This window comes from Macaca mulatta, chromosome 7, assembly GCF_049350105.2.
Source record: "Macaca mulatta isolate MMU2019108-1 chromosome 7, T2T-MMU8v2.0, whole genome shotgun sequence".
Lineage (NCBI taxonomy): Eukaryota > Metazoa > Chordata > Mammalia > Primates > Cercopithecidae > Macaca > Macaca mulatta.
The window spans coordinates 137,015,016-137,032,403 of NC_133412.1; the positions used below are offsets into that span (position 1 = coordinate 137,015,016).

At 39.0% G+C, this 17,388-nt stretch overlaps 1 protein-coding gene and 1 long non-coding RNA gene across 7 annotated transcripts in view; both read left to right on the forward strand.

Annotated features, from left to right (window-relative positions):
* SYNE2 (spectrin repeat containing nuclear envelope protein 2) overlaps window positions 1–17,388 on the forward strand; it is a 376,660-nt gene that overhangs the window by 51,761 nt on the left and 307,511 nt on the right. For all 6 annotated transcript variants that reach the window (XM_028851601.2, XM_028851602.2, XM_028851605.2 and 3 more), the window contains exon 2: window positions 6,342–6,471. In XM_028851601.2, the coding sequence (XP_028707434.2) occupies window positions 6,393–6,471 (79 nt within the window). In that variant the 5' untranslated portion in view covers window positions 6,342–6,392. The remainder of the gene's footprint in view (window positions 1–6,341; window positions 6,472–17,388) is intronic.
* LOC144330288 (uncharacterized) lies at window positions 7,775–14,624 on the forward strand. Its single transcript, XR_013396327.1, has 2 exons — window positions 7,775–10,346; window positions 14,524–14,624. It is a non-coding gene; the product is annotated as an uncharacterized LOC144330288 (long non-coding RNA).

Sequence of the window (17,388 nt, forward strand, 5' to 3'; positions counted from 1 at the left end):
TTGATTAATATTCAATTAAATGCTCATTCTTTTTTTTTTTTTTAAATTTCGAGACATTCTATATATTTTTTAAAATTTCAACTTTTGTTTTAGATACAGAGGGCACATGTGCAGGTTTGTAACATGGGTGTATTGTAACCAGGTGGTGAGCACAGGACCCACTAGGTAGTTTTTCAACCCATGCCCCCCTCCTTCCCCTCTGGAAGTCTGTAGTGTCTTTTGTTCCCATGTTTATGTCTATGTGTTCTCAATGTGTAGCTCCCACTTTTAAGTGAAAACATATATTATTTGGCTTTCTGTTCCTGTGTTTATTCGCTTAGGATTATGGCTTCCAGCTCCATCCATGTTGCTGCAAAGGCTATGATTTTAATCTTTTTAATGACTTTTAGTATTCCATTGGTGTGTATGCACTACATTTTCTTTATTGAATCCACTGTTGATGGGAACCTAGGCTGATTCCATGTCTTTGTTATTGTGAGTAACGTGGCAATAAACTTACGAGTGCACGTGTCTTTTTGGTAGAAAGATCTGTTTTCCTTTGGGTATATATGCAGTAATAGGATTGCTGGGTTGAATGTTAGCTCTGTTTTATGTTCTTTGAGACATCTGCAAACTGCTTTCCACAGTGGCTGAACTAATTTACTTTCCCACTGACAGTTTATAAGCATTCTCTTTTCTCTGCAGCCTCACCAGCATCTGTTGTTTTTTGACTTTTAGTAGTAGCCATTCTGACTGGTGTGAGATGGTATATCTTGGTGGTTTTTGATTTGCATTTCTCTGATGATTAGTGATGATGAGCATTTTTTCATGTTAGTTGGGCACTTGTAAGTCTTCTTTTGAGAAGTGTCTATTCATGTCTTTTGCCCATTTTTTAATGGGGTTGACTTGCTTGTTGATTTCTTTAAGATCCTTGTAGATTCTGAATATTAGGCTTTTGTCAGTGCATAGTTTGCAAATGTTTTCTTCCGTTCTGTAGGTTGTTTACTTTGTTGATAGTTTATTTTGCTGTGCAGAAACCCTTTAATTAGGTCTCATTTGTCAATTTTTGTTTTTTGTTGCTTTTGCTTTTGGAGACTTAGCCAAAAATTCTTTGTCAATGCTTATGATGAGAAGGGTATTTCCTAGATTTTCTTCCAGGATTTTTATAGTTTGAGGTCTTACATTTAAATCTTTAATCTATGTTGAGTTAATTTTTGTTTATGGTGAGAGATAAGGAAGGGTTCAATTTTGTTCTTCAGCATATGGCTAGACAGTTATCCTAGCACCATTTATTGAATAGGGACTCATCTCCCCGTTGCTTACTTTTGTCAGTCTTGTTACTATCAGATGGTTGGAAATGTGCAGCTTTATTTCCGAGTTTTCTATTTTGTTCCATTGGTCTTTGTGTCTGTTTTTGTATCAGTACCATACTGTTTTGGTTACTGTAGCCATAGAGTATATTTTGAAATTGGGTAGTGTGATGTCTCTGGCTTTGTTCTTTTTGCTTAGGATTGCTTTGACTATTTGGGCTCTTTTTTGGTTTTATATGAATTTTAGAGTTGTTTTTTTCTAATTCTGTGAAGAATGTTCATAGTTTGATAGGAATGGCATTGAATTTGTAAATTGCTTTGATAGTATGCTCATTTCAGTGATACTGATGCTTCTACTCCATGGGCATGGAAAGTTTTTCCCTTTATTTCTGATTTCTGATTTCTTTCTTTCATTTCTGATTTCTTTCAGCACTGTTTTATAACTCTCCTTGAGATCTTTCACCTCCTTGGTTAGCTGTGTTCCTAGATATTTCATTTTCTTTGTGGCTGTTGTAAATGGGATTATGTTCTTGACTCTTAGCCTGGATGTTAACTGGTGTATAGAAATGTTACTCATTTTTGTACATTGATTTTATATCCTGAAACCCTGCTAAAATCACATATCAGTTCTAGTAGGCTTTTGACAGAGTCTTTAGGGCTTTCTAGGTATAGAATCATATCATCAGCAAAGAGAGATAGTTTGACCTCTTCTTTTCCTATTTGGATGCCTTTTATTTCTTTCTCTTGCCTGATTGCTCTGACTGGGGCTTCCAGTGCTATGTTGAATAGGAGTGGTGAGAGTGGACATCCTTGTCTTGTTCTGAGTCTCAAGGAGAATTGTTCCAGCTTTTGCCCATTGAGTATGATGTTGGCTGTGGGTTTTTTCATAGATGGCTCTTATTATTTTGAGGTATGTTCCTTTGATGCCTAGTCTGTTGAGGATTTTTTTTTAATCATAAAGGGAAATGTTGGATTATATAAAAAGCTTTTCTGTGTCTATTGAGATGACATAGGGTTTTTGCTTTTAATTCTGTTTATGTGGTGAATCACATTTATTGATTTGCATATGTTAGAACCAACCTTGCATCCCAAGAATAAAGCCTACTTGATCGTGATGAATTAACTTTTTTATGTGCTGCTGGATTCAGTTTGCTAGTATTTTGTTGAGAATTTTTGCATCTATGTTCATCAGAGATATTGGCCTGAAGTTTTCTTTTTTAGTTGTGTCTTTGCCAAATTTTGGTATTAGGCTGATGCTGGCTTCATAGTATGAGTTAGGGAGGAGTCCCTCCTCCTTGATTTTTTGGAATAGTTTCAGTAGGATTTGTACCAGTTCTTCTTTACACTTCTGGTAGAATTCAGCTGTGAATCCATCTGGTCCAGAGCTTTTTTTGGTTGGTAGGTTTTTAAAAAAATTATTATTGATTCAACTTCAGAGTTTGATATTGGTCTACTCAAGATTTCAATCTCTTCCCAGTTCAATCTTGGGAAATTGTGTTTCCAGGAATTTATCCATTTCCTCTAGATTTTCTAAGTTGTGTGCATAGAGTTGTTTGTAGTATTCACTGAGAATCTTTTGTATTTCTGAGGGATCAGCTGTAATATCATCTTTGTCATTTCTGATTATACTGATTTGGATCTTCTCAGAGACATTCTTACCAAATTCAAGGTACTGTCCAAATAATGCTAATGCTAATAGGACTATTTGGTATGAAATGCTATTTTGTAAAAAGTACACTGTTAGGTTGTTTGAGTTGCTATAAAAAAATAACCATAAAATGGGTAGTTTGTAAATGACAGAAATCTAATCCAAGATCAAGTCCGGAAGATTCAATGTCTGATGAGGACCTGTTTCCTCATAGATGGCTATCCTCTCAGTCTATCCTCACATGGTAGAAGGGGTAAGGGGTCTCTCTTCGGCCTCTTTTATTTATTTTTATTTTATTTTATTTTATTTTTTGAGACAGAGTCTTACTCTGTCAATCAGGCTGGAGTGCAGTGGTGTGATCTCGGCTCACTGCAAACTCTGCCTTCCTGGTTCAAGCGATTCTCCTGCCTCAGCCTCCTGAGTAGCTGGGATTATAGGTGTGCGTCACCACGCCTGGCTAATTTTTCTATTTTTAGTAGAGACGGGGTTTCATCATGTTGGTCAGGCTGGTCTCGAACTCCTGACCTCATGATCCGCCCACCTCGGCCTCCCAAAGTGCTGGGATTACAGGCATGAGCCACTGTGCCCGGGCTGGGCCTCTTTGTATAAGGGCACTAATCCCATTAATGAGGATCACCTCCAAAAGGCCCTACCTTCTAATACCATGATATTGGGGATTAGATTTCAACATATGGACTTTGGGGGATGTGAGAACTCAGTCCACTGCAACTCCTGACAGTCGCATCCATCTCCAGCGTCAAGTGACAGGGCATGCCATCTCCTTTGCTCTCAGAGTACCTTCTGTACTTGTTTATTAGAGGATTTTGCTTCATATTGTGTTCATTTATCATTCTCAGAGGATTGAATCTCTTGAGAGCAGCATCCAGCCTATATGATTATTTGTTGTGCAAATGAATGAAAACAAAAATAAATGACATGTGGCACACTCGCTCACCTTAGGAGGCACCATCGTGTGCTGGTTTAGAGCATGAACTCTGAAGCCCAAACCACCTGGATTCAAGTCTTGGCTCCATCATTTATTTATTTATTTATTTATTTATTTATTTATTTATTTATTTATTTTTTTGAGATGGAGTCTCGCTCTGTCGCCCAGGCTGGAGTGCAGTGGCCGGATCTCAGCTCACTGCAAGCTCCACCTCCCGGGTTTGCGCCATTCTCCTGCCTCAGCCTCCCGAGTAGCTGGGACTACAGGCGCCCGCCACCTTGCCCGGCTAGTTTTTTGTATTTTTTTTAGTAGAGACGGGGTTTCACCGCGTTAGCCAGGATGGTCTTGATCTCCTGACCTCGTGATCCGCCCGTCTCGGCCTCCCAAAGTGCTGGGATTACGGGCTTGAGCCACCGCGCCCGGCCGACTCCATCATTTATTACCTGTGTGTCCTTAGACAATTGTGGTGCATCTAAGCTTTGTCTTTTCAAATGTGGAGATAACTATAGTTCCTAACTCTTACCATTTTTATAAAGATTAAATGAGGTTGTATATACAAAGTGCTTAAAACAGTGCCTGTATACAGTAAGTACTGTATAAATGGTTTCTACTATTGCTATTATCCTTTTTTTTTTTTTAAATAGCGATGACATGGAATAGTGTGTGCCCTTAGAAAATTCATTCTAGAATTCAATCCTTAGGGTACCAAAATGAAGAAGTGCTTTGTCTCCACTTTGGGTTCAGGAGCCCCAGAGTATGGGAAGGGGTGGTGGAGGTCCTCAGTACATCACAAAGCTGAGGATGTTTGTATCTTTATCACTCATCAGGCTGCCAGGCTCATGGTGAACTAATAAACAGCCTTTCCTTTTCGTTAGAATCTCTCCATTCCACATAGCAACTCTTTTACCTCAGGCTGGTTGTGATTCATCTTAATTCAGAGGATAAAGAAATTAATCATTAATTAGTCAAGTTGATATGGTAGCTGAAATCTTTAACAACAGTGATCCATGCAAGAGATAAAAAAGGGATGTGGATGATAAACAGAGGGGGCAGGCAGGATTGAAAGATTTTTGAACTAGGAGGGACTGTTTAATGATTTTTATTCTTTGTATTTTTTGAAGTGTTCTGTTTAATATTTAATATGATTGATTGTATCTAGCTATTGGCCTTATATTTATCTTTTAGTTCCCTCCAACCCCAGCATTTTTTTTTTTTTTTTTTTTTGGAGACGGAGTCTCGCTCTGTCACCCAGGCTGGAGTGCAGTGGCCGGATCTCAGCTCACTGCAAGCTCCGCCTCCCGGGTCTACGCCATTCTCCTGCCTCAGCCTCCCGAGTAGCTGGGACTACAGGCGCCCGCCACTGCGCCCGGCTAGTTTTTTTTGTATTTTTTAGTAGAGACGGGGTTTCACCGTGTTAGCCAGGATGGTCTCGATCTCCTGACCTCGTGATCCGCCCGTCTCGGCCTCCCAAAGTGCTGGGATTACAGGCTTGAGCCACCGCGCCCGGCCTCTGAACCCCAGCATTTTATTATGTAAAATTTCTAGTATACAGCAAAGTTAAAGGAATTTAAAAGTGAATACCTATATGGTAAACACATAGATTCTAACATTAATATTTTGCAATGCTTGCTTGATCACAAAGCTGTAGTTATCCATCCCTATGTATACCCCCAATCTACTTTATATTTTTATATGCTTGGTTAGGTTTATTTTATTATTTAATCATCCATATGGGAGAAGTCAGTGTTTTATACTCATCCTACAGAAACTAATAGTGGTAAATAAATACATGAAGCAATGCTTTTAAAGAAGTATGGAGTAAAAACTGCTCTCACTGGAGGGGTTCTTTAAGAATCAAGGTGGGGCGAGGGGAAGAAATGTGTAGGTGGAAAAATAAGCCCTTGGGAAAATAATTCAATATATTAGATAACTCATTAAAATATTCTTTTTGATGTATTAGATTTTTAGTTTCACTTTTCAAGCTATGCAGGCTCAGCTCTTATTGTTTCCAGTAAATGGCAACATAACTGGGGCAGAAAAGGAACTAAGTTAAAAAAAAAAAAGTTTAAAAAAAAATCCTTGAAGTTGAAGGCTAACAATCACGTAACACTAACGCCTAAGATATCAGTTTGTGTCAACTTTCCTTCCTCTAGACAAGTTATTACATCGAATTGCCTGGCTTTCCTTTTCACCACTGGTATAGAATCCACAATGCTAATTCTTCTGGAGTTCTGAAAGCAGCTCCAAATGGCATGAATAGGTCATAGGGCAAAATCTTGATTATGATTCAAAAAGAAGGCGTAGTTACTTTGTTCTTCATGAACCACGGAAACACACACTAGAAAGCCATACTTGTTTTGGAGGACAGTGTTTGGTTGCTGCTGTTTTCTGGCAATGCATGTTTACTAGAAACAGAGCTGCAAAGTTATTAATTAACATTTATCCATTTCACTTTCAGTTCACTTCTTCAGTTGAGATGGACATGATATAATCGCCATTAAGTCAAAGAATGGCATCTAGTCCTGAGCTTCCCACTGAAGATGAACAGGTTTCCTGGGCCATCGACGATCTCCATATTTCATTGCAAGGTAATTAAGATTGGGTGGGGGTAACACCTACAGAAACTGTGGAAACCTTATTTTTATCTAGTTACGAATCATACTGATTTCTGTCTCTCTTATGGAGATAAATATATCTGTATTTTTCCAACTGTAGAAACCTTTTAGTATGTTTAAATGTCTTTATTTCTGTCTTAGCTCTCTGGGAAAGTAAGGAATACCTGGAAGGAGTTCACTATCTCCAGTTTCTTACTGAGTGCATGTATTTTATTTGCAGTGAAAATTAAATAGTAAACTGTAGTTTGCTTGGCATTGTTTGTACTCACTTCGTATCTTTTTGTGTAGCTTCTTTTAAATGCACATCCTTGCCAGGCACGGTGGCTCATGCCTGTAATCCCAGCACTTTGGGAGGCCAAGGCAGGTGGATCACCCAAGGTCAGGAGTTCGAGACCAGCCTGACCAACATGAGAAAACTCTGTCTCTACTAAAAATACAAAATTAGCCAGGTGTTGTGATGCATGCCTATAATCCCAGCTACTTGGGAGACTGAAGCAGGAGAATTGCTTGAACCTGGGAGGCAGAGGTTGCAGTGAGCTGAGATTGTACCATTGCGCTCCAGTCTGGGCAACAAGAGCGAAACTCCATCTCGAATGAATGAATGAATGAATGCACATCCTTATTTTGTCCTGATAGGAAGAGAGGTAATATTATAAATGAGTGACCTTTCACTCATGTGAATCATGTGTGCGTGTATATAAGGGCTGTCATTTTTTAAAAAGTACTTCTTGTGGAGTTTGGCAATGTTTGTGTTGTACTTTGAAAATTCACTAGCCACTAGACCTTCCACCTTTGTTGATGAAGCAAATTTTGGAGTTGAGTAAAGTTAGCTAATATAAAAGAAATAAGGCTATTTCTTTGAAAATATTTATGCAACTATATATTTTAAAGTAATTTTAAGATTATGGGCAGTATTATGCAGCATTTTTAGAATGTTACTTAAAGTCATAGATTCTAAGTCACTTATGGTAAAGATGTCAAAATTACTTTTTTTCTGATATTTTCCTTTAAATTAAAGATCTGTTTTGATGCCATATTGAGTGATTTGGCCAAAAAAAATCTGTTTTGAATGATTTGCTTCTATATTTTGAGCTGAGATGGAAATCAATAGCTGTTAGAATAGACAGTATCTGTATGTATCAGCCTTTTCAAAGTAATTATTGTATAATTTGTATAGAGTAAGAAACATTTAAATTGTTGAGAGGTTATACTTGAGGTAAGAATTTTTAAAATTTTCAGTAAGGACTTAAAAAATAGTGTCTGAATATTCAGATGTGGTTGGAATCAAGCTTTCATTTAACTGGAAAAAAATTCTTGTTTTTCTATGATGTTTTGGTTGCATGTGATGTTTTGGCTGCAATAAAATAGGTAAATCAAATTTCTAATGTTGGCTCTGCCAATCACTAGTTCTTTGAACTTGGAGGAGAGACTTCATCTTTTGAGTCTCAGTTTCCTCATTTGTAAAATGTGAATGAGTTCCCACACTGCAGCTGCATTTTGAAGATGAACAGTAAGGGAGACAAAGGGGCTTAGCACAGTGCCTCACACAGACTAGGGACTCAATATGTACATCGTACTTTCTTTTTCTATATTTATGGCCAAAATCTTAATCTCAAAGTTATTTCTTGTCCAAGAGCACATGGCTGGAGTAGAAACTTCATGATATATAGGAAAAAATTGTAAACCAGACGTCTGGGGTTTTTTTCTGCTTTTTCATTTGTTTGTTTTGTTTTAACATTTCTGTTCAGTGGCTCCCTATCATGTGTGGGATGAAGTCCAGACTTCTTGGCATGGTTCAGGCTTTTGCTGGTCCAGTGCTTGCCTTTCTCTCTGCTCTTATCTCCCACCATGCCCCATAAGCACTCTGTGCTCCAGGCTCACGGTTCCTTAAGGGGCCATACTCTCCCTGGTCCGCCAGCCTGTGTTCTTTCATTCAGATTGTTTCCCTTGTAGCTCCCCCGGCCCCTCCTCCAGCAGCAGAAATCATCCTCCCATCCATCCTTCATACATCCTTTATCTATTCCCAGGTCAATTAGAATCAGTTTCCTCTGTGAGCCCCGCTCTCTCTTAGGCTGAGATAATGTGCTCCCTCCTCTGTTCTGTCGTAGTATCTCTTTGAGCACTTGTAGTATTATAATTATTACACATATCAAGTAATATTTTCTTCCCCACAACAGAGTGGACATTTTGACTTTTATATAGCATGCTATAACTTATGTAGCACTTTTGCATACATTATCTCATTTGATCCTCACAACCACATTATGAGGTAGATTTAAGAAAAATCTTTGACAATTGAGAAAGAAGCTGTGGCTCAGAAAGAATGAATTACGTGCCCAGAGTCCCACAGCTAGTGAGCAGTGGAGCTGGGTTTTGACTAGGACAGTTTTCTTTGTATTGTTCCATACCCTCTTTGATGCACTTCAAAGAACAGTTTGAAAGAGGGAGTTTCCTTAACAACTTTCACTGGAAAATTCATTAAATCTTAGCCTTAACCTGTTCAACCCATAGCAAGTTTTCACATCCAGAATATGGATGGACATCTTTAAGTAATATTAGTGATCTCAGGCTCATAAGTAGCTCAAAATAATTAACAAATTACTGAGAAATGAGTGGTTTCTTATAGCATGTTTTGAATTATAGTAGTTGTACAATCTGCTTTCCAATTGGAGAATAGTATGGACTGTTTTGCAATGTAAATGTGATATACATGCACTGGTCAGTCTGAATGATTTCCTTTCATGATGTATTTAGAGGAATTGTGGCGCTGGACACATTGCTGTCTAGGGGGACTGGTGGAAAGCCAATACTATAATGTCAAGATGATGCTGGGCAGTCTGTTCACATTAGCCAGGTACCCTCAAGAGATATCAGCCAAGAAGTTCCCATGCCTATAAGATGAAGGCTTTATGGCAAAATGAATAGATTTCCCAAAGTTAAGTTCCATATTGTTATCCGTGAATTTGTAATGATTCTTTCAGCCTAAGTTGTTAAAGGAAAAAAGGAAAGGAGGGAGGAAGGAAGAAAAGAAAGCAGACACTTGTATATATTTCTGAAGGCACCTTTGCTTTCATAGCAGGATTATTAGCTATTTGAGAAAAAAAGTTGATGGACAATATTATCTGCATGAAGTGCTACTGAACCAAGGGCTGTCACACAGCAAGCAGACTCGTATTTCACAAAATTCACATGTGCTTAATGATCCCTGGAGTAATACGAGAAAAGAGATTTCATGTAATATAAAAGGCTCAGGATCACTGCTCATAAGAAAGTTTTTATTATTTTTTTTGTTTCAGAACCTTTTCTTAGAGGCAGATAGAGACAGTAGAATGGCCTAATTAACTGATACAGTCTGCTTTATTTTAGCAAAAACTTAATCTAAGGTGAGACAATTGTGGCAACGCCCTGATTCAGAATAACACATGCAAGAAAAGATTAAAATGTCTGAATTGAAATGTAGTGATTCATCATTAATATGTTATGAAAGCAGATAGCCCATATGTACAGGGCCTAAAAGGAATCAGCCCTGAAAATCAGGCTGTGCTTTGCCGAAATTCATAGAGCAGGACGATAAGCAGGTGACTTCATCTTTCTTTTCATTGATTTTTTTTGTGTGATCTTTGAGAAAATATCTTTGTAAAGCCAATTTGAGGGTACCCTCCCTCTTTTTTTTGAGCGAGGGTCTTGCTGTGTCACCCAGGCTGGAGTGCAGTGGCATGAACACGGCTCACTGCACTCTCAAACTCCGGGGCTCAAGTGATCTTCCCACCTCGGCCTCCCAAGTAGCTGGTACTACAGGTGCACATCACTGCGCCTGGCTAACTATTTTATTTTTTGTAGAGATGGGGGTCTTGCTATGATACCCAGGCTGGTTTTGAACTCCTGGACTCAAGTGATCCTCCTACCTCAGCCTCCCAAAGTGCTGGGATTACAGGTGTAAGCCACCATACCTGGCCCTGAGGATACTCTTTATAGGTAGATATTTATGTTTTCTGCATGTAGTGAAGAGGATGGTGTTGGACTGTTTGAATGGTTAGGAAGAGAAAGGAATGGTATTTATGAATTTGAGTGGTTTTGTATAAAAATGGAATTCATTTTAGTTTAGTGCATTTTGTATTACTCTGGGCAGTACACATTTTATTTATTCATATATATATATGTATGTATATTTTTTTCTTTTTTCTTTCTTTTTTTTTTTTTCTGAGACAGAAACTTGCTCTATCACCCAGGCTGGAGTGCAGTGGTGTGACCTCAGTTCACTGCAACCTCTGCCTCCTGGATTCAAGTGATTCTCCTGCCTCAGCCTCCTGAGTGGCTGGGATTACAGGTGCCCACCACCACGCATGGCTACTTTTTGTATTTTTAGTAAAGACCATGTTGGCCAGGTTGGTCTCGAACTCCTGATCTCAAATGATTCGCCTGCCTTGGCCTCCCAAAGTGCTGGGGATTACAGGCGTGAGCCACCACACCTGGCCAGCAGTCCATATTTTAAATGATTTTGAGATATGGAAATTCAGGCTATTAAAATGATAATAAATGGCTGTTTAAAACTTTTTAAATTTAATTTAATTTTTAATTTTTTTTTTTTTGAGACGGAGTCTTGCTCTGTTGCCCAGGCTGGACTGCAGTGGCCGGATCTCAGCTCACTGCAAGCTCCGCCTCCCGGGTTTACGCCATTCTCCTGCCTCAGCCTCCCGAGTAGCTGGGACTACAGGCGCTCGCCACCTTGCCCGGCTAGATTTTTGTATTTTTTAGTAGAGACGGGGTTTCACCGTGTTAGCCAGGATGGTCTCGATCTCCTGACCTCGTGATCCGCCCGTCTCGGCCTCCCAAAGTGCTGGGATTACAGGCTTGAGCCCCCGCGCCCGGCCAATTTTTAATTTTTAAAATTAAAAAATATATATGAGGGGAAGTCTTGCTATTTTGCCCAGGCTGGTCTTGAACTCCTGGCCTCGAGCTATCCTCCCACCTTGGCCTCCCAGAGTGCTGGGATTATAGGCGTGAGCCACTGTGCCTGGCCATAAATGACTGTCTTTAAAAATTATTTGCTTTACCAAGATGCCCATTATAGAATTCCTTTAAATCTTTCCATTTGGATTTCTTCCGTGGCAAAGTAATAGATGCTTCCTTTTCTTTGATCCTAAGAAAATAATAACTGCATACTTTGTGAGAAACAACATCTGTGCTCAGCCCTTTGGGTGGGAAAGGTATGCCCAGGGAACAGTGTTTTGAAGTATTGGATAGATATGATTTTGAAAGCAGTAGGGGTAATGTTGGATAAGTATCACAGGGCTTTAAAGTTAGATGGGATTTTCTTTGCAATTCAGTGTAATTTGAGACCAAAGTAGGAATCCCTTCCAAAGTATTTCTGAGATTAAGATCCTTCGTGGAGTTGAATCGAAACCCAATGGTTTGGGGTTTTTGCTTTTGGGCAGTGCCTACCTATTGGGTCTTAAGAGTGACAGTTACATGGTCACATGTCAGGGTTGTGCCTGAGGGGATTAATCTGGCTTTGAGGTACAGGAAGGCTGGAAAAGCGTGGGCAAGTAGTTGGAGAAACCTATTAGGAAGTATTAGCAAATATCTGGGTGTTGGGTACTGTTTGCCTGGGCCTGAGTTATAGCAGTGAGCGTGAAAGTACCAGACGATAAGAAAATCTTGAAGGTGGAAGACTCACTAGGAATTTGCAACAGTAGATATGGATAAGGTAGATAGGCTCCACGGTTTTGAAGTTGAGCTGCTTGGGATAATAGTAGTAGCATATATAATGCCCAAATTACTAACTTTATTTAGTGTGTTTTGTTTTGTTTTGTTTTGAAACAGAAGTCTTGCTCAGTTGCCCAGGCTGGAGTGCGGTGGCACGATCTCGGCCCACTGCAGCCTCTGCCTCCTGGGTTCAAGCAGTTCTTGTGTCTTAGCCACCTGAATAGCTGGGATTACAGGCATGCGCCGCCATGCCAAACTATTTTTTTGCATTTTTAGTAGAGATGGGGTTTTGCCATGTTGCCCAGGCTTGTTTCAAACTCCTGGGCTCCATAGATCCTCCCACCTTGGCCTTCCAAAGTGCTAGGATTACTGGCGTGAGCTGCCTATTTAGTGTATTTTTTTATGAGGCATGATAGTATCAAATATGAAGTCCATTAAATATTATTTATATTAATGTGCTTAAAATAAATTTTTGCAGATAAAAGGTGTTTTACAAAGAAACTCTTGAGAACTTCTCAGTTACAGAAAGATTAAAAGCGTGATTCAGGTGGAGAATCTATTTGAAAGTCAGTAACAAGCGAAATTGACTGTGTAGGCAGACTCATCTTGAGAAATTTTAAGTGGCAACTGTAGGCAATTTTGAACTGTTTTGGATACTTTATATATTTTAGATTTAAGTTATTTCTTTTTAAACAGGTAAATATAACTTGTTGGTCATAAAGTACATAATGAATTTCTGTAACAGGAGCAAATTACTTGGCTTTCAAAAACAACATAGGCCAATGCTTTAGAAAAACAGCATCCAGATACAGAATATTGTCATTAATTAGACACTGAACTAGGAATGAGTGTGGATTCTATTACCTTTACCACCACACAAGAGTTAACTTGGAAGCAGTCCTACCAAGATGCTGGTGAATGCTTAACCATCTGCATGGATCTGTATAGAAACATTCAGCCCAGTTACTGTGTCATTTCAAACAAGGCTCGTATGTTTTGTTTAATGCTGTTATTGTCTAGATGACATATTTTAAAAGATTAAAAAACCCTCTGTGTCTTCTCGGTAGGTATCCTTACTTGGTAGGGTTCAGTAGTGAAACGTGAGTCCCTGTAGTTAGGTTATTACTCCGTTTAAATTTATTTATTATTTACTGAGTATCCATCTGAAGGGAGGCTTTCAATTTCTGGATTATTTTTAGAAGCATTAAAAATTATCCAAGCTTAGTGGGTTAGGTTACAAACATCGTAATGGAGATGCAATGTTTAATTTTATTCATTTACTCAGTAAATGCTGAACCCCAATCATGCACAGTGGTATAGGTGTTAGGAGTACAAAGAAATAAATTGGGCACCTTCAAGAAGCATGTAGTCTAGATGTGCATTTGCTTGTTGATGTCGTGTGGAAGTGAAAAAATAGCCTGGGATGCAAATATAATCATTCTTAGGAGATGAGTTGACGTCTTTAACTTTAAAGGGTTATGTTTCTAATTGTGGTATCCGTTGTACAAATTCAACCAAAATATGACCAAAAATGTTGTCTGGAATATCTTTCTATGTTTCATTTTTAGGGAGGTGAAGAATAAAAAACATACTGTATATAGCATTATTTGCAATGTGAGTTATAAATTCCTCTCACTGTAAAAATGAAACAGTTTGGTTGGAACTTCCCTGGAGATTGTTGTCTTCTTACTGTTCTTATCCTTGCATTTCCTCTCATCTTTGGATATTACTTACTGCAATAATCCTTCAGAGTTCCTCAAAGTATGTTTTAGGTACATTTGATGTTCCTAAATTGTTACTGCCAATCAAGTTTCTGAATATTTTAGGTTTTCAATAAACAATTTTATTATGAGTGACTGAGTGGCCATTTTACATATTTAAAAAAGTTCTATAAAGTACCCCAAATTAGAAGAACTTTTGAGTGTTCATGAAAATTGTCAGATAGGATGGAAACATGATTTCTTTAGGCTTCAGGCAGTGAAGTGTGTCTATGATGTTTTGGGGCTCAGCAGTGCTTTAGTATTCTGTTTATGAGAGAAGATGCTGTTCTACCTTATAACCGTGAGTGAATGAAGCCATATGAAGTCTTAGAAAGAGGAACAGGATTAATAAAAGCTTCTGGACTGGCGCAGTGGCTCACACCTGTAATCCCAGCACTTTGGGAGGCTGAAATGGGACTACCGCTTGAGCCCAGGAGTTTGAGATCAGCCTGGGCAACATAGTGAGACTCTTCTGGCTCCACAAAAAATAAAAAAAAAATTAGCTGGGCATGGTGGCGTTCACCTACATGTCCAGCTACTTGGGAGGCTGAGGTGGGAGGATCGCTTGAGCCCAACAGTTGAGACTGCAGTAAGCTATGATTGTACCACTGTGTTCTAGGCTGGATGACAGAGTGAGACCCTGTCTTTAAAATAAATAAATAATTAATTTTTAAAAAAAGGCTTCTGGGTGGAATTTCTACCCATTTTCAGTAAAGTCCCCAGTGTGGGATTTTGAGGTTAACGATGAATGAAGAATGAGAAAATATATTCGCAGGTAGTACTTTTGCTTCTCTAACCAATTCAGATTACTCAATTATGATAAATAAAAGCAAATTATCTTTGGCTGGTTAGATGCTTATTACACCAGAGAAAGCAATCAAGCTATAGTCCCTCACTGGCTATCAATGTTTTACTATAACAATACAAAAGCTTCTAGAAGTTCCTGTTATCATAGTAACTGATACTGTCTTTGCTGTGTTTTCTTAGAAGGTTGTTTGCCTTGATATTATCAAGCTTTATAATCTTTTTTTTTTTTTTTTTTTTTTGAGACGGAGTTTCATTCTTGTTGCCCAGGCTGGAGTGCAATGGCACAATCTTGGCTCACTGCAACCTGTGCCTCCCGGGTTCAAGTGATTCTCCTGCCTCAGCCTCCTGAGTAGTTGGGATTATAGGCATGCGCCACCATACCCGGCTAATTTTGTGTTTTTAGTAGAGATGGGGTTTCTCCATGTTGGTCAGGCTGGTCTCGAACCCCGACCTCAGGTGATCCGCTTGCTTTGGCCTCCCAAAGTGCTGGGATTACAGGCATGAGTCACCGCACCTGGCCTTAAGCTTTATAATCTTAAAAGTATTCTAATTAAATAAAAAATAAAATAAGAGCTTTTGTGGTGTTTGCACTATATAGTGTTTTTCAGAATTTTTTTATTTTTATTTTTTTATTTTTATTTTTTAGCTTGAATATAGAGTTTTGGCTTCTGGGAACTTTGATTCTGTTTTTGCCAGGAATTTGGGGATAAGCTTACTTTATTCTGGGTCAGTTACATTTTGAAAACTGGGGCAAGATAAATCCAGGGTCATTTAGAGTCTTGTTAAAGTGGGTTAACAAAGATTTCATTCATTCCTTATAGAAATAAAAATCCTTTTTAATTAGCCCCATGAGATACAAGATTTTCTGAGCTTTTCTGTATCCATGTATGTTGGGTGGGGGTGTAATTATTCAGAGCTTGAAGTAGTACATTAGAAAAACAAAACTTAAAATAACATTACCTTTAAGATGGAAAAACTAAGAAGTTAATATGTTAAATTGTAACCATTTGCTGGATTTAGTGTATGGTTTAACACTCTGAATTGGAGGTCATTCTAAATGTGCCTCTTCAAAACATTACTTCCCTTATCTAATTTCAACATTGGTGATTACAGTTTCCTGGAGTAACTCCCATTTTTCTAAATAATTCAGGGAATTTTGGTAAAAGATAAGTGCATTTCTGTGTCTCAATATGTATGAGAGCCACAGTTTACTACCACCAGGTATTTTTATAGTCATTTAAAAGTGGCGGATGAAAGGATATGAATGATTTAACAGAGATGGAATGTCTGAAGTTCTGAATGTGTGTCTCTTTGGAGGAGAGACATCAGATGCTGGATGAATAATTTACTGTCATTGAGGGTCTGTGCGGTGATGCATGTTGGGCGAGCATAGGAGGGAAAAGGCAGAAAGAGTAGCCGCACGCTTTTGCTGTTGTCTTGTTGGGTGGAGCAGCATTCACTGGTCAGGCACTGGTTTTTTCCATCTTTACTGCACAGGGGATTTCATCAGTGCTGCTATGTTTTCCGTCTTTACTGCACAATTTCATCAGTGGTGTCGTGTTGTAAGATAAAGGGCACCTGGCGCGAAGGTGGAACACAAAGAGCCCTTCTTAAATTTGAGAAACACTTAAGATCTTTCCAAAATATTGGAATCGTTTGCTTTTTCTTCAGTTAAGTAGCATTTTTAATAGTGGGAACTAGGTCTGCTGTATATCTCTGTCTGCCTCCATCTGAATGCTTTGTGGCAAACTTCCAGGGGGTTTTGATGTCTTCATAATAAAATGTTTCAAGAGTCCAGGTGAATTCACATTTCCCACTTCATCACATAATTATAATTTTTATGAGCATAGGTAAAACTGCTCGCTGATTCATTCATGCGGCAAATGTTTCCTGTGACCCTACCTTGTATCAGGCATTATTTTGGGTAAGAGAATACCGAAGGGAATAACTTCAGTAAGCTTCATGTGCCCATGGTGCTTATATTTAAGCTAGACTAGATTATAATCAAGAAGTACATCAGCGCATGGTAAAGGCTGTGCAGAAGATTTAAGTGAGTTTATATCATAGAGCTTGGGTGACTTCTTTAGATCAGAGAAGGCCTCTCTGAGAAGGGACGGTTTAGGAGCGATTGAATAACAAGGAACTGCCTGCAAAGAGCAGCATGAAAGCAGGTCCAATCTGAGGCAGCAGGTCAAAGAAAAGCTCTAGGATAGAAGCAAGGTTGGTGAATTTATGGAGCCAAAGAAGCCTATTGTGGCTGGATTGTGGTGGGCAAGGGGTGGCCTGACCTGGTGGTGGACCGAATGAGATCACCTATGGAGTGTGTAGTAAGAGCAGACCTTTGGGTCTTCCCGTGTTTAGAGGTCAAGTGGAAGAGGAGGAACAAGGAAAGGACACTGAGAAGGAGTAGCCAGTGATAAGGAAGGAAAAGCAGGTGAACGTGATGGCATGGAAACGCCTAGATGAATGTGTTTCAAGATGGTGGTATGGTAAAGCATATCAGATGCCACACGGCAGTCAAGTAAGGTCAGTACAGAGAGGAGCCCACTGGATTGGGTTCATAGGATTTGTTGTGATGGCTCTGACAAGGGTAGCCACTGTCAAGTGGTGGAAATGG